Genomic DNA, 18,077 nt, shown 5'->3' on the forward strand with positions numbered 1-18,077 from the left:
TTACGACCAGAATACATAAAACAATTTATCAAATAAGTAGGTACGGGAAGTAAGTTAATACGGATGTATGGAGGGAAATGTAGACAATTTAGGAGTTCATTCTCAAATATCCCTTTAAAAATCTATATAAAAGATTTTATATTCAACCAGATATAACATCCAAAGAAGAACAGAATGGGATGTCAGACGCAACTATAGGTGCAGTCGTCGTTGCTGTTATATCAATATTCGTTATCATTCTATTGATTTCTATTTTCATCTTAATACCGTTTTGTAAGTATTATAGTTTAGTCTCATCAGAATATTTTTGATATAATAATTTGAAAATTTGGTGTCTTGAATAGTGCCTGATTAGTTAAAATAGCTTTTGTATTTCTGCACACTTCATGTTAGATATTATTAAAATTGATAAATATACATGTATACAATATATGTTTTTTTTTCTTTCTTTATCAAATTACATTCAACGATAACAATTTCACTCTAACTATTCTTTTAATACAGATTATAGCTCGACAGTGACTTTCTTGTAGCTAAAGAACAAATGCAAAAAAGATATACTGATTAAATAGTTAATGACATATTTTGTTTCAGATCGCCAGCGTAAGAACAAAGACGGGTAAATAATATGTTAGACCGTAACACTTCATTTCCTTTTGGAGTAGATCTATTCAAGTCGATGTTTCGATTGATCAATTAAATTTCTGTACACATGGGTTATAACTGAAAATAAAACTGATCAACATTTATAAAAAACAGTAATAAATAAACAATTGAGTAGTATCATTATACATTTTTTTCGTTGTTTTTATTTGTAAATATTTTATTTACTTTAATCAAAACCAGAGATTCTTGTTTAAAATGCCTGTAATTGAGTGGTTGCCGTTTTATGCTGTTTCTCCTATTTTTTTTCGTTTATTTTTTTTATAGTTTTTTCTTGTGTTCTGACGTTACACCACTGTCCCAGGTAAGGGAGAGGGTTGACATCTTCAAATAAGTTTATATGTTAAAATTATATTATGTTTTTTTCGCTCATTTTCTGTACATAAATCAGGCCGTTAGTTCCTCATTTGAATTGTTTACATTTGTCATTTTGGAGCCTTTTAAAGCTGACTATGCGGTATTGGTTTCGCTCATTGAGGAAGGTCGTACGGTGACCTATAGTTGTTGACTTCTATGTCATTTGGTATCTGATGAGTTGTCTCATTGGTAATTATACCACATTGTCTTATGTTTATATATTAAAGCTGGTAACTTAGACAAAATATCGTGCACAATAGTATTTCCGACGAGGGATGACGACAGACACATGCCATACATTTGTTATGTTGTAGTTCTTTTATATGTCACTTTACACGTAGATCTTCTTTTTACATTGTAACCGGTAAGTTAAAAAATTCAAGCAATACGAAAATTCAATGTTGTTATTTGAGTCCAGTGACAAATAAGTATGAAAAAGTTTGCAAACTATTTACCAGGTCAATATTCTTCGAAACTCTTGACTGGAAAAAAGTCTTTTGAAGGAAAAAGCAAAAATATTTTATGCTCTTTTATATACATATTTTACAATATTTTCTCAAATAATTAATGATTAGAATAGCCATGAAAAAGAGAGTCGAAGGATACCAAAGGGACATTCATACTCATAAATCGAAAATAAACTGAACAACGCCATGACTAAAAAAGAAAAAAAGACAAACAGTCAAACAACATTTCACAAAACAACATGAAAACTATCAATTAGTTAAAGTAAAGAAGATGATTATACCTATATATCTAAAGTTTGCAGAACCAGAATCAGGGGTATTTGAAGCCTGTTCGGGATGTTTCTGTTAGATCTGCAAGAGACAACGTTTATCATGTGCCGTCAGACCAACAATACGAATCTATTCGTCGGGATGCTGTTGGTAACTATTTTTTTCCATTTTATTTGATTCTGTTAGAAATTCGGGGGCCAATATGAATGAAAAGACACAGAGTATATATGTGAAAGGCACGGCATCCCAAACATACGACAAGAAGTCTTAACATGGTTTATATCCAATTGTTCAAAACATTTGTGAATTTGTTATCTTAATAACTGGAAATAACATGCGAATTTTTCCCCAAGTGATTTATGAGGTGTAATTGTCCATATTTATTGTTAAATCTGTAAACCTGTAAACTCCTTAAGAATATTTTACGATGTTATATTAGCTGATGGTTAATTAGTTTTTGAAAAAAAAATACAAGTGATTATTTTCATTGTTTTTGAAAATTTTTTTAGATAGACGAAATAGACTGTTCTGTTTAATTGTAATTAAAATATTAAATCCGATTTTAGCCCGGTTTTACAAAAGGCAAACAGTTTTATCAAATTTCCTTGAAATACACATTCTTTTAATTTTTTATCGTACTTTGTTTCTTTTGACTTATACGTAAACATTAGGTGAGTTAATAATGATAATATTCTAGATAAGCACCATTTTCAGTCAGTGGCGATTCAAAAAAACTATGTAATCCTTCTGCTATTCTCTGGGCAAGAAACATTTATCTCTTCGGTGAACAGTAAACTGATCCAAAATATGTCATAAGATTAATGACAGAATCAAATTCTGCTTCCGCAAACAGTCTTTAGACCCAATATAAGACAGTAATGAAAACAATAGTAGAAGATCAAAAGTGATGGAGAATACTATTATACAAAATAACTGAACCAAAAGAACAAAATGAAAGTCAAAGTAAAAACTGCCGGTGTAGTTTTTTTAAAAGTTCTAGAAAAGGATAAATATAGTTTGAATAACAATTTTGCATCTTTAGATATGCTTTTCTATAATTGCTTATGTATTTCAACTTTTTTACAGTTGAAGCAAATGTGAATCCCACAAGGTAAAACATAAAAGTCTTTAGCACGGCTACCATCAATAGGATATAATTAGAATGAAAAGCTGTAGATATGTAATTGGTCACTGGTCGTACGCAGTATAATATATTGTTTTATAATTTAAGAGCCTCGCGAATCGTAGCGCTTTCATAGCCAGAAATTCGACATTGTGAGCTGATTGCATGCCTTATCTATTAAAAAGTCAAATAAGAAAAATACCGAACTCCAAGGAAAATTCAAAACGGAAAGTCCTTTATCAAATGGCAAAATCAAAAGTTCAAACACATCAAACGAATGGAAAACAACTGTCATATTCCATTAATGTATCTTATTACTCACACAGGTACATGTATTGTAAGCAATCGACGATCATAAATGTCTAAGTAAATGATAAACCTAATTTTGGTTGTGTTTCCATCGCTAGTTCAAATGATACTTTGTTGAGAATGCAACTGGCACTGCTTAATTAGGAATTTCGTGAAGAAAAACTCTCAAGTGAGACAAAATTTATGCACAAAAAATCCGCTTCGTCGACATAAGATTCAATAGTGGTGCTCGAATGAAAACAGTTAGTCAACTTAAACTAAAATAAATACGCACTTGAAGATGATTAAGAAGCAAATTTGTTCTAAAGTGAGCTAAGGCTGTCTGTGCACCATGCACGAGAGTACGTCTACAAACAGTGTCGTTGACCAAGTAATTATAAAAAGACTCGTTACAATACGTTTGTAAAACTTTGAATTTTTGAAATACTAAGGCTTTTCTACCTCAGGAATAGATTACATTAGCTGTATTTGGCAAAGCTTTTAGGAAATTTTGGTCCTCAATGCTCTTCAACTTCGTTCTTTATTTGGCCTTTTTAACTTTTTTTTATTCGAGCGTCACTGATGAGTCTTTTGTAGACAAAACGCGCGTCTGGCGCAAATACAAAATTTCAATCCTGGTATCTATGATAAGTTTATTTGTAATCAGTGCGATACGTGTAACCAATATTTAAACACATTTGTTTCATAAAATGTAAACTGTTAATGAATACTGCCCTTTACAATGTTGTGATAGGTTAATATATGATGAACCTGAACCTGAAAACATCCAAGGAACGCATTACAGTGATGCATCTTCGTCAGGTAAAACTTTGTTTGTTGTTTAGTAAAGATTAACTGAAATTGGGATGCATTCTTCTATTATTATTGAATAAACTTTATTTGTTACTTAAACTGGAAATTTCAAGGCTGATTTTTTTTTTTATCAAATTCAATTTTTCTCTCGCCGTTTTTTCCTTAAATTTTTTGATGACAATCAAAAGATCAAATCTTTAGTATATTCTCATAGCAACGATTGAGAATTATGTCAATATTAAGAAGAAGTAATATTTAAGGCATCACTTGTCTTAAATGGTTTATTTTTTCCTTACCGCCAATTTTCAAATTTGCTAAACACATGTAGTTATGTCTTAAGTACAATCCCATTCTTGTTCCCTTCAACCTACTCAAATAGATTATCTTCATTTTTTTTAGAATTACAGAACAAAAGACAAAGGTAAGAATCATGCTATACGTAATAAAAATGTACACCAAATTGTATACACACAATTCTTTACCGGCGACGAGCAAATTAAAGAGAAGAAATATTATATATGAGAACTGAGCCGATTATGAAACACATCTAACGCTTGAAGTAATTACAGTTAAAGCACATACATGTACAGATCACCGTTGCTTTTTGTTAAAACTTAAGCTGTATTCGTTGGGTGTTTTCAGAGTAATGTTTAATTAGGCATAACCATTGATTCTAGAAACAAGGAGATGTGGTATGATTGCCAATGAAACATGCATCCTCCAGAGTTCAAATGACGTGGAAGAAGCTAATTATATGTCACTGTACGGCCTTCATCAATGAGAATAACCCATTTTGTATAACCAGTTGTAAAAGGCCTCGACGGGAAAAATAGGAAATAATTCAGGCGAGAAAACTTACGGCCAAAGAAATTTAATTTACGAAAAATAATTGTTCATTTCTATTGATAACGTTTCAAAAATGATATTGGTGGTCGAAATTAGTATCAGTAAATGTACTGAATGAAGGAATATCAAAAATTCTTCGCAACAAAAATGCATAATAAAACACTGAAGTTATTACCAGTATCGGTGTCGACATGACAGTTGCTGTGATACTTGAAGGTTATCCACGCTGATCAGCTGTGGTAAATATGTGTGTAATACAAGCTATTAAACAATCTCATTTCAAATTTGTTTTCCTTGTAATTAAAGAAATCAAGATGATACCAGTATAGAACAGCGAAGTGTGTATACGAATCAAGAAGCCCCGACAGGTATTATATACTTATATAATGAGATTAATTATAATACATACCCGTTAGAAGGCTTCTTATTGTGGTGGATTGAGAAAATAGAAAATAATAAAAATATAATCAAACCTAGCAACATATGTTTTAATTTCCATAACTAACAAATACGGCAGCCTTTCCAAATATAAAAAAACGTTTGTTTCTTAACATCCAGCTTGTAATCGTAAGTTGATATTCCACAAACGAACGAACATATGTATGCTTATGGTGCTTCCCTTTTATTATATCAACCTGCCAAGTGGCTCTGTAACTTCGTATCACGGCTTTGAGATGTAAACATAAGTTATCAACGACGTCACAATAGATGAGGAGACGTTATCGTGCTTACCATTGTCAAGCGTAAAACTATACAAGAGAGTGAAAAGAAACCCCAGAAATAACACGATAAACAGATTATTCTGCATATCGATATCGTAAAATACAAGCCGCTCGACACACTGTGAAGTTTTATTTGCTGGTTCGTTACTCCCACTAGCCCCCAAAAAATCAACATTGTGGCTCGCGACCGTTAAACCATTGTGGTGACGTCAGCCTATTCATTTACAGTGGATTCGTTTTCTAGAATCAACGCATCCTAAATCTGCCGCTGAAATTGACTCACCAAATTATATTCAATTGTTTCCTTTGTGTGCCTAATTTCTTTAAGTTTGAATTGGCTAATTTACTGATTTCTGTTCACTAATGGAATTAATTTAAAAACTGACCTTTAATTTTTGTAATGTTTATATGCCTTCACTGGGAATCGAACCCTTCCTTGAAATCTGTTATGTGTGACTGACATCAACACACCGACGAAACCTCTCAGCTACCAATGGGTTACACTATAGATGTTTATTTTATATATTTAAATGAACATCTGATATACATCGGTTCATCGGACACACAGGGCTTGTACCTTTATATAGACACAATAGGCAGTCGTATAGTAGGAGTTGGTAGCCGCGAGGTTAGCATGGTTAAAATTAATGAGTTAAAGATCGGGATTTGTCGGTTTAGGTTCGAATCCCTGTATTCTCTCTGTTGTTCCAATTCTTAAGTTGTCCTGTTTTTTTTCTAATTTTGCAAGTTATAGTGGATATTTTTGTAATAATAGCGAGTTTTACCGGTTTTTTTTTTTTTTTTTATTATTATTGGCTATTTCACATGTTTGAAACAAAAATGATTACATTCTATTTTTCAATTTTTGTTTTATAAATATAGTATGATTTAATCTGTTTTACTACATAATTTTACAAAGGTTTGTTCGCAAATTCCTATGCGACAAAATCGTGATGTGCCTAGAGTGCTAGAAAAAAAATTTCGATAACATACTTATTATATATACTTTATATATGCTTTTTAATCGGGTTGTTATCTCTTTGACACGTTTCCCATTTCCATTTTCAATTTTATTAGAAATAATTTCGAATATGTCTTATTTTGTATAAACAGATAATATTCATATGCCTGGTAATATCAAGATCTTTAAAGGTAGAAGTGTTATATTTGTATTTTGTTAACCAATAAATTGTGATCTTAGATTTATCAATGCATCGTTGGACACGATAACATGGTTATTTAAACTCAGTTACAATACCTTCTAATTAAGAAAAGGCCTTAATTTTGAAAAGAAATTAACACAATAGTTTAAGTTATAGATACAATGAATAAGAGTAGATTCATGAAAAACAAACCATTCGGCCTCCGGGCTCATGATTTCTTTTTCAAGAATCCACGCTTATCCATTGTATCTATATAACATATTTAACGATACTTATGTGAATAAAACTCGACAATCTATACATTTATAAAAATCATCCGCTGTATCCTTCGATAGTTTGAAATCCATGTATTATGATTGCAAGCATCTAAAGCTTTTTTTTTATATTTTAATTTCAAAGGATATTTATCATCATATTTCATTGTATTTGAAGGAGCAAACCATAAGTTTCATTGTCAATAATGCCATACAAAATCAAATACATTATAGAACAACTTACAACGGGAACAGTACTTTTTGGAAACCGATTTGGACAGATAATTTGATAGAAAAATGCAATTTGAAACATTAAACAACAATCATTTTGAGCCAAAATCACTTAAAATTAAACAAAACTATTGTTTTAAATGCTAGACTTGAGCTTGTATCGTACAACTTGTTTTTCAAAATATTGGGTACTCGATAACGAAACAGGTTATGCATTTTGTTGTTTTTGTCATATATATGGTTAGTTGACTGTTTAATGTACAAAAGCATTTTAATTTATATTAATTTGAGTATGATTTTGTATGTGGCCGAGTTATTTATATATAGATTGAATAGAACACGAACAAAGATCAAATAAATGCAGGTTTTTCATTGAAGTCTAAACAAGAAAGAGTATTTTTCAGTTTTGGCGACAGTTTTAATGAGTATACGATATGTACCTCAGACATTACTAAAATTACTTTAAGTAAAAAGCAGAACATTTTTTCTCAAATATAGCATCAGTTGTACTTATTGTGTTTATATTGCAGATCATTCCACTGTGCAATCTACTAGCAGGTAATTTATACATCATTATATGTTTGCATCTTTGGCAAAATAGCTCTGATTTCGTGTTACATGCAGTATGTTTGAGAAAAGTTGTGTTGATTAATTATAATCATTAACACGAAAAAAATGTTTTGTCAATAAGGATTCATGCTTAGAAACTCACCATCATATCCGATGTATCCTATTGCAGGAAATGAGCTTTAGTTTTTTTCTTCATATCTTCAAATCTGTAAATGTTTTATATGAACAAATGGTGAATCGAAATATGGTATCATTATTATGTAAAATAGATTCTATTTTCAGTATAATACTTCCACAAATTTTAAATAATAGACTATGTTTTTTTTTGATAAATTTTAATCGATTAAGATTCAATTGGAATTCTTACACCAAAAACCTGATTTAAAGCCCTTTCCTGCAAGTAAAGAATATCTGAATTTGACTATCAGAATTATAACTTGTACAGATGTATTACCTCTTCTTGTCTAGTAGCCCCGGTTCGGTGTTATGAAAAGCAACAAATGGTAAGGTAGATACTTTGGAAAATATTTATGACTTCAAAATTAAATTATTTCCTATTTATAATCAGGTGGAAATTGACTGATGATATGTTTTCTATTAAACTGAATAGCCAAAAAAAGTGCTCTATTTGATTTTCCTATCAAAAACATTGAAAAAGTTTTCAAGAAATGTATATAGAAGTATTTTTGAATATCTAAGAAAACTGCTGAGGTCCAAGTATTGGGTCGTCTTTATTTTTGCTGCATACGTATCTAGGAGTTTTTTGGAGATGATTAAATGACTTCTGTAGATACATGTTTCCTTAGTTTTATCAGTAATGTGTTTTCCAGGATACATTTTACAATTATACTTTATTGAATATCTACTTATATGAATGTTGAAAAAAAAAATTATGAGATAAGAAAATGTCACGTATCTGCACGATAAAGAACCTTTGTTACAACTTTTCGTAGGTTACATAATTTAAGACTTTTGTAACCCTTATCTCAGTCATGTCCAAATTTCCAGCGTCAATCTCACCAAGGCAAATATGCGGAACATAGTACTTTCAATAAATATCAATTAAAACGATTGTCACTGGACATTGAACAGTGACAATCGTTTTAATTGTCACTGGACATTGAACAGACAGCAATCAAGCATTGATTTCTTTAATATTAGGACAGATTTTGTACATCAATTAGATACAAATACATACGAGGATATGGGGACAGGAACAAAAGGTAAGGATTACTATTTGTCTTTATTATCACTTTCTTAACTTTGTGTCAAAGCTTAAAAAAGTAAACTATGAGTATGGTTAATACTAATTATCCCGTATTTTGGTTGGTATAACGAATTTCGAATATGATAAAATAATTTAAGCAATGCGTGCGATATAAATGTGGAGCTATCAATTTACGAAACAAGTAAAATGGTATATATAATATATTTACAATGATTAGGTTATTAGACATTGAATGGCTGCAATTATGAACTGTTCGTTTGAAGACCATATGTAAATTATTCGTTTTATGTTGAACAGCAATAGCATTCATTTGGAAAATTAAAAAAGGCGTATGTGAATTTTACAGTATTTAAAAATAAAAAAATAATATATATAGTTGCAAGAATATATAAAAATATAATAGAAATAAATTACCACACAATACAACAAAACAGATGAACCATCAACACTCGACCTGAATAAAAACTAGACGTACAAAAAAGACAAACAAAACAAAACAACATATGGTTCAGATAGTGTGACCTATAAAGCACATCATTTGGTGAAATAGTTTATCATACAAAACCCTCCCACTAAGTCTATTTAGAACACATGTTGTAAAAATAAAACACCCTATAAAAAGCAACTTGAAAAGTGCAGCTACCAACACATGCAACAGCATAACCGCTTACGTGAACAAGGAAATACACAACAATGGTACATACATTGGAAACCATGGTCAAAATGTACTTGCTACAACACAAAGCTTGCTTCCATTACTGCAAGTAGTTGCATACTGACGACGAAGAGTAGTAGAAGTAAGAAATCTTCAATTTGAAAACGTACACTTATATTAGTTGATGTGCTTTAGCGTCTAAATATTTTCTTTTACTTTTAGTTACACAACCAATTAAGTAAGTACAAATTAATTTTAAGTGTATACAAATATATCCTTAAGGAAAGGCAACAGTACTATACCGCTGTATAAATTGTATTCCAAAATTTATCGCGAATATCAATTCTACAATTGTTTGTGTATTTTTATTAGATAAGTGTTTTCTTTTCGTCTGACTGTGGTGCTGTAGTTACATTTTGTCAGATGTAGATTTTCAATTATCACCTTGGTATCTTACTTGTAATTTTTCACATCTGTTACATTCCAAACATTTGTTGTTTAAATGTAATGTTTAAAATCTAGAAAACAGGCTTACACCAGTCATGTTTGGTCTTTTATAGCTTGCTGTTTGGTGTGAGCCAAGGCTCCGTGTTGCAGGCCATTCTTTGACCTATAATTGTTTACTTTTTACACATTGTGACTTGGATTGAGAATGGTCTTATTGGCACTCATATCACATCTTCTTATTTCTAATTATGTCAGAAATATTTTGAAATAATGCCAGTTGGGTTGTTATGGTATGTGGAGCCATTACAGATGCTTCGATTTCCCCTCAATAATTTGAGAACTATTACACACGAAATATATTTAACATTCAAATGCGAATATATGCTCTTGTTTCTGTTTTTGTTTATTGGAGTGTAAATGATCAAGACTATTATTCAATGAAAATATGTAATAATGTCGGTATGAATAAAAACATTATCTCAGAAGATTAAATAAGAATGGATACTGAAGTAGTTAATTTGTAAAAACCTTTGCAGTGTTTTATGATTGTAAATTACTAGTCTATAACTGCTTTGTACACGTATACGAAGATATTTAACTTTGCAGAAAACCACCAACGACACGCTTATCAGACAATTATATTCAACTTTACGAATCGATGAAAGCGCGTTCATGTGGTAAGTAGGTTAAATGTTTAAACATGCATTGATCTACTTAAAAATATAATACACTAGTGCATAATGCTTTTATTTTAGAAGTCCAATTTTGAATTCAAATACATGTATTGCCTTACTTTATTATTGTGTGCCTTACTAAAAAGCAAATATATGATAGATTAAAACTAACATTATAACAAATATGTCCAATAACGTAAAATGTCATAAACTTTAGATTATATACTGAGTGCCAGTAGAAATGCAACCCCAAAATGCATTTTCTATCTAATAGATATTAAAACTGTCGGATATTCTTTAAAAAATAAAAATAACAGTTTTTAAATGTGTTGCATTAGAAACACTTTTCTAGATTTATCTTCATCATGAACGCTCATATCCCCGAAAATGACAGTCCAGGATGTATAACTACTCAAATACGTAAAGAGTTATATATTCTTGCCAGCTGAAACACTAACTAAAATTTTGCAGATGTCTTATGATATGCAAACAGAAAATATTCCGCTATTAGCGTTCCTTATGAAGGTTAACCTAGAAAAGCTCTTCGGATGCATGCAATTGATAAAGTTTTTTTTTTTTTTTTTCATTTTGTGCAAGCAATTCTCAGTTTCTGATTTTCAGATTCTAATGTTTGCCATTTCCACATTTTCACAAATAATTTGAAGTGTACACTTTGTATGTACCACAATGACCCTATGGCAAAGGCTCTCCGATTAGCAATTTTCCTTTGCCTTTGATCTAGTGTGGGTTTTGATTTTGACCCCAATGCGACTATAAAAATAAGTAATTGCATTTCTGGAATTTCGTACTATTATGTCCTTCACGGAGAGGCTATTGCTTACAAGCAAGATACTAAACTTAGCGTTCATTATGGTACATTTAAATATATCCACCATGATTGGAAGACAATGATAACATTGCTTTGTAATTGTTAGTCCGCTTGTCGGTGCTTCCATCCACATCTTTCTGCTATCCAAAATAGATATAAAATATCTCTCGATAGTTTTTTGTGTAGTATTTTGTAAATGTTCTTTGGCTTTTTTTGCTTTTTCTTCTTTTGGCTTGTGGTTTTTCGACTGTTCCATTTGTGCCTTCCTTTTTAAGATAATGTGAATCATATACCCCTATTTTTGACATGTTAACCTATTATGTCTGTTTGTTTTGTTCACACATTGTTGTCAATATGATTTAATTTTATGCGACTGTCATACAAGTGAGAGGTTTAGCTAGCTATGAAACCAGGTCTATTCCATCATTTTCTACATAAGGAAATGCATGTACCAAGTCAGGAATATGACAGTTGTTTTCTATTCGTTTGATGTATTTGAGCTTTTGATTTTGCCATTTGATAAGTGACTTTCCGTTTTGGGTTTCCTTGGAGTTCGGTATTTTTGGGTTTTTTTTCTCACTTTTTCATATAACGTTTACAGAAAGATATGAAACTCTTGAAAAACCATTTAATGGTTTTAGCTTTGGTAGTTCAAATTCGCTTCAATAGTTTCAATTGGGTAATTTTACTCACTTCTGTAACTATTTGCTTTGTGCATTTCTTACGGAGGTTTATTTTTCCAATGTACATAGAATACAACGAAGTCATTACATCTTTCGAAATAAAATACTTGGAACTCTAATCAGTGATAATCTGACTATAACATTACAAATAAACGTTAAATTAAAAAAGAAAACAATTGATCTTATTTTTATTTTAGAAAATACTTCAAAGTTAGACCAAGGCAGGTTAGTATATTCACAACCATGCAGTCGATTTGAATCCTAAATTGTAATCCCTCTTCGCTGTTAATAATTAACCAATGCAATTTTGAATGATCATTGATGTATAAATAAAACTACAAAACTCGATTTGGACTATTCAAGAAAGAAGTTTAAAAACTTGGAAACAATTTTCATTAAAACTGTTAATCTCAAAAAAAAATACCAGACATATAATTAGATACGACAGACGAGCGTTCTGTTTGAATATTAATCACTGTTTATATACTTCATGTTAAAATGCTAGATTTTGATTGGTTAATACGAGGGAGACAATTTACCCTATCCCATGGCAAATACTCTATAACCCTTCACGGAGACGCTTGCTCAAGAGTGCGCTTTAATAAATACGGATGACTGTTATGTACAAGACGACATAATTTATTACTTTGAATTTGAAATTTTATAGACAGTAATAACAGAACATTCAGTATGATAAGTTAAATATTACACATCTGAGAGGGTGATAGAGCAGATTGTTACCCCTCGAAAAGACATTGACAACCTTGGCTTCGCCTCAGTTGACAATGCTTTCTCTGGGTAACAATCTGCTCTATCACCGTCTCAGCCATGTGTTATTTATATAATGTCGTTCATATCAAATCAACAACTAAGTTGGGAAACCATAAACCATAAACCTAAAATCTCCCTTTTCCCTATATGCATGAGGTAAAAAGGTAAAGGTTTTGAATGGTTTAAACATTTTATGAACAGTAAATACAGCAAATACAAGTATCAAATGTTTATCCTCCATACTAGACTGGTGATTTTAACGTGAACGAAACGGTCACTAGTAACGATCCAGTAGTTGAAATAAAATTGAGAATGGAAATGGGGAATGTGTCAAAGAGACAACAACCCGACCATATAACAGACAACAGCAGAAGGTCACCTACAGGTCTTCAATGTAGCGAGAAATTCCCGCACCCGGAGGCGTCCTTCAGCTGGCCCCCAAACAAATATATACACTAGCTCAGTGATAATGAACGCCACACCAAACTCCAAATTGTACACAAGAAACTAAAATTAAAAATAATACAATACTAACAAAGGCTAGAGGCTCCTGACTTGGGACAGGCGCAAAAATGCGGCGGGGTTAAACATGTTTATGAGATCTCAACCCTCCCCTTATACCTCTAGCCAATGTAGAAAAGTAAACGCATAACAATACGCACATTAAAATTCAGTTCAAGAGAAGTCCGAGTCTGATGTCAGAAGATGTAACCAAAGAAAATAAACAAAATGACAATAATACATAAATAACAACAGACTACTAGCAGTTAACTGACATGCCAGCTCCAGACTTCAATTAAACTGATTGAAAGATTATGTCTTCATCATATGAATATCAGGCACAATCCTTCCCGTTAGGGGTTTAGTATCATACCATCATAACATATATGAGAAGAACATAACCCGTGTCATGCCAACAACTGGTTTTTAAATAAATGTGTTTAGTGCCGATGCAAAGACCCTATAAGTGAATCAATATTAACGCCAAAATATGCAATCTTTAATGACCTGACAACAGTATCGTAACTATATCCCTTCTTAATAAGTCTATTTAAAGGTTTTGTTAGCTTCAGAGGTGAATACTGACATTTTTGTGCTTTATAAAGAATATTTCCATAAAAAATTGGATGTGAAATACCTGAACGTGTAAGAAGTCTGCATGTTGAGCTATATTTACGAATGCTGTCCTTATACCGATGATAAAATTTAGTAAATGTTTTGACTAGTTTGTGATATCGAAAACCCTGGTGTAATAATTTTTCAGTAATACATAAATTTCTCTCGTTGAAATCTAAAACATTGTTACATACACGAGCGAATCGTACAAGTTGAGATATATAAACACCGTAAGATGGTGACAAGGGAACGTCACCATCTAAAAATGGATAATTAACGATAGGAAATGAAAAATCATCTCTTTTATCATATATTTTAGTATTAAGCTTTCCGTTAATGATATAGATATCAAGATCGAGGAAAGGGCAGTGGTCATTGTTAGTATTAGCTTTATTTAAAGTAAGTTCAACAGGATAAATTTCTTTAGTATACATACTGAAGTCGTCATTATTGAGAGCCAAAATATCATCCAAACATCTAAAAGTATTATTAAATTTGTGTATCAGATGTTGTTTCGATGGGTCTTTGCTGATTTTTGTCATAAATTGTAACTCATAGCAATACAAAAAAAGGTCCGCAATAAGTGGTGCACAGTTAGTCCCCATTGGAATTCCGATAACCTGACGATATACGGAATCTCCAAAGCGAACAAAAATGTTATCTAGTAAAAATTCAAGGGCATATATAGTATCAAAGCATGTCCAATTGACATAGTTTTTTTGTTTATTGCTACTAAAAAATGACCTAAAAGAGTTTGAACATATATATTCACATTCTGACTTTTTAAATGCCAATTTAATTAGGTGTGTGAATTTTTTCTTAATGAGAATGTGAGGCAATGTGGTATATAGGGTAGAAAAATCAAAACTTTGAACAGATTCAAAATCACCAATATATGCATGTAATTTATCAAGTACTTCCAACGAGTTCTAGACACTCCAAAAGTAATTACATTGTGTAATTCCACTATTTTCGAAGGCCTTATTTGAACAATTTATTATCAGGTTTTTGATAGTACCAAGTGTACTGGTAAGAAGAATAGACAATTTAGTAGTGGAACAATGGCTTGAAGACGAAATGAATCTATATTTGTAAGGTGTTTTGTGTAGCTTCGGAAGCCAATACATAGTTGGGACTTTCATTGTATTTGGTTCTGCCTATAAAGCGGTAGCTGAAAGTTTTTGTTTGTTACAGATGTCGTTTTCTGAAACTGGAGTCAGTTGAATGTTGGTGAATTGGTGATTTCTTTTTTCAGAACCTCAATGTAAAATTTACGTCAAACAATAATAATATTATTAGCAGCTTTATCGGCCGGGACAAAAACAAATTCCTTGGCTAGTTCTTTTAGTTTATGTTTGATACGAGAAATAGGTTTATTGTGGTTATTGTTAAGAGTAAAATGTTCTTTAAAATGTTGAATACGTATATCAACTATATTCATTGCTGAATTAAAAAAAGAGTCCAAAGATTTTTTGTCAGCTTTTTCCCGTTTTATCCATTTCAAACAGTAAGTATGGAGTGAGTCGTGGATGATATTACGACACTCATTCCAAATAATAATTGACGGGGGACGATATTTAGGTCCTTTACTGAGGAATGATTTTAACTCTCGGTCTTGAACGATGTTAAGATCTCCTGTTATAACATGGGAAATGGGTCCATAAATGTATTCGGAATTACTGCAATTACATGAAGTAGGTGTATTTTCACTGATATTAACATCTTTACATTCATCAAAGATGATTGTTTGAATATTCTACCAGTTCACGAAACAGAAAATGGGAAATGTCTCTGGCATAGAAAGAAACGAATAGATTAAAAAGTTTCTAATGTTTTTTTGTAAGCTAAGGCCATTGCTCGTATTGAGATAAGGATATCCTAAAATCACAAATGTATATTACAAATAAATATCGATATGAATGTTTTCTTTGAGAAAACGTGTATAATATTATACATATGCTTGACTACAGGGAAATAAAAGATACGAAATCCAAAGATAGCAGTACTCAGCTATACGAATCAATGACGACGACCCCACAAGGTGAGATAATCCTCTGTGTTTGACAATAAATATTTCCTGTCACTATCATTCCAATTAGGTATTTTAGAAATTAAACATCATATCCGAAGAGCCTTTTCAAAAAAGATATTACAGCATTGATTTATGTTGTGAATAGTGTGTATCTGTGTATTAAACATAAATAAAAGTATATTGCCTGGAACTGCCGCTACTTCAACTTCCATTATGTATTTTATAAAGAATCATCAAATCCAAAAAAGAACAAATTATAATGAATATATAATGAGTTGATATATATTGCGACTAATGAGTAAACAAACCCATTAAAAATCAGACTAAGATATGGAGCAAAGGTCCATTCACATTGTAAGCACAAACATTTAATATTTTCTGAAAGATATATTATCTGTTCTAAACGCAACCACTTCACTCATACATTTTGAAAGTAATGAAAACATTCTAAGAGTGATAACAATAACAAGTTAAGGCAAGAATACCATTTACTATTATAATTTATTCTGTTGATCGTTTACAATTGCCTATCATTAATGCATATATATATATATTTTTTTTTATTTCAGAGGCTAACAAAACCACGAAAAACGAAAGTGTAGACATGTATTCAAGTGTTTTATCAACTAAAATCTAATCATGACAGTTGCTATTTCTTTTTTGCCTGACATTGCCATCAGGTCTTCATTTATTCAGGCTTTGTTCAAGTATCATCGTCATTAATCCTTCTGCCAACACGCAACAATTTTCATTAGATATTCTGTGTCAATCCTTCCTATAAAGGCCGATTTTTTACATACATTGTAATTTCATCTCATTTACTAATATGTGTTTTTACATGTACTTATGTATATCTACTAAGATAACGATACTTAAATATATATAAAAATTGCGGTTTTTATCCAACGCAATATTAGGTTTGAACGTTGTTTTCAATTTAGACTTGTAAATATATATATATATGGCTGTGGACCATACGGTAAAAATAGTACATTATGCTCACACATAAATGAAACCAAGGTATTTTGTGACAACACCGGGAAGGAATATACCATTCAGGGACGAATAAACTGTAAAACCGTGGGCGTAGTATATGCAATTAACTGTACAAAATGCGAAAAACTTATATATGTAGGACAAACGGGTGATACACTTTATCAACGGATGCTATTGAACTTTTCAAAAATACGAACAAACAAAACAGACGATCCGGTAGCAAACCACTTCATTCAGCATAATCATTCGATGAAAAATTTACCGCCATAGAAAGAGTATTTGGAACAGAAATTTACAGAAAAACGAAAGAAGCCTTTTGGATAAAAAAATTAAAAACTTTAGAGCCTGATGGACTCAACGCAATGAATGAACGATAGTGAAAATATTTACAAAAAAAGGAAAAACACGCGGCAAATGAACTTCATAGTAGTTATTATAACGTATTGTATCCAAGCGATGTAATTTATTCCAATGAAGAAGGCTGTAATGGCCGAAACGTATGGAAAATTTTGTTATAGTTTTTATTATACAATCTTTCAGAATCTTTATATATATATATATATATATACAACTCGTCTAAACATCAGCCCAACAATGTTAGATCTGTAAATTTGCTTTCGCAATTTTTTTGTTCTTCCCTCGCCGGGATTCGAACTCATGCTACTGAGATATCGTGACACCAAATCGCCTGCACTGAATCCGACCACCTAGGCTTCACAAAAATAAAGCTTTTGGTGGCCGGGTGTAACCTTTCCTCGTCAGTTTTAATCTAGCGTCGTAATACAGTACATGGTATATAAGGCATAAAGATGGAATTGTTACAGATCAGCTGAAATATCTATTGTAAAGGATCCTACAAATTAATGCAAGATACAGTCA

At 31.4% G+C, this 18,077-nt stretch overlaps 1 protein-coding gene across 2 annotated transcripts in view; it reads left to right on the forward strand.

The window, feature by feature from the left end:
- The window catches only part of LOC127701655 (synaptogenesis protein syg-2-like), a 92,208-nt gene that overhangs the window by 14,933 nt on the left and 59,198 nt on the right, over positions 1 to 18,077 (forward strand). The window contains exons 12-25 of one of the 2 annotated variants that reach the window (XM_052205644.1): positions 151 to 273; positions 595 to 619; positions 1,783 to 1,907; positions 2,844 to 2,868; positions 3,923 to 3,990; positions 4,381 to 4,402; positions 5,134 to 5,195; positions 7,728 to 7,755; positions 8,929 to 8,990; positions 9,873 to 9,888; positions 10,704 to 10,774; positions 12,481 to 12,508; positions 16,141 to 16,211; positions 16,772 to 17,705. In XM_052205644.1, coding sequence (XP_052061604.1) covers positions 151 to 273; positions 595 to 619; positions 1,783 to 1,907; positions 2,844 to 2,868; positions 3,923 to 3,990; positions 4,381 to 4,402; positions 5,134 to 5,195; positions 7,728 to 7,755; positions 8,929 to 8,990; positions 9,873 to 9,888; positions 10,704 to 10,774; positions 12,481 to 12,508; positions 16,141 to 16,211; positions 16,772 to 16,839 — 794 coding nt within the window. In that variant the 3' untranslated portion in view covers positions 16,840 to 17,705. Of the gene's footprint in view, positions 1 to 150; positions 274 to 594; positions 620 to 1,782; positions 1,908 to 2,843; positions 2,869 to 3,922; positions 3,991 to 4,380; positions 4,403 to 5,133; positions 5,196 to 7,727; positions 7,756 to 8,928; positions 8,991 to 9,872; positions 9,889 to 10,703; positions 10,775 to 12,480; positions 12,509 to 16,140; positions 16,212 to 16,771; positions 17,706 to 18,077 lie in introns of those variants that run through there. The other variant, XM_052205643.1, reaches the window with a different exon arrangement.

This window comes from Mytilus californianus, unplaced genomic scaffold (assembly GCF_021869535.1).
Source record: "Mytilus californianus isolate M0D057914Y unplaced genomic scaffold, xbMytCali1.0.p SCAF_5, whole genome shotgun sequence".
Lineage (NCBI taxonomy): Eukaryota > Metazoa > Mollusca > Bivalvia > Mytilida > Mytilidae > Mytilus > Mytilus californianus.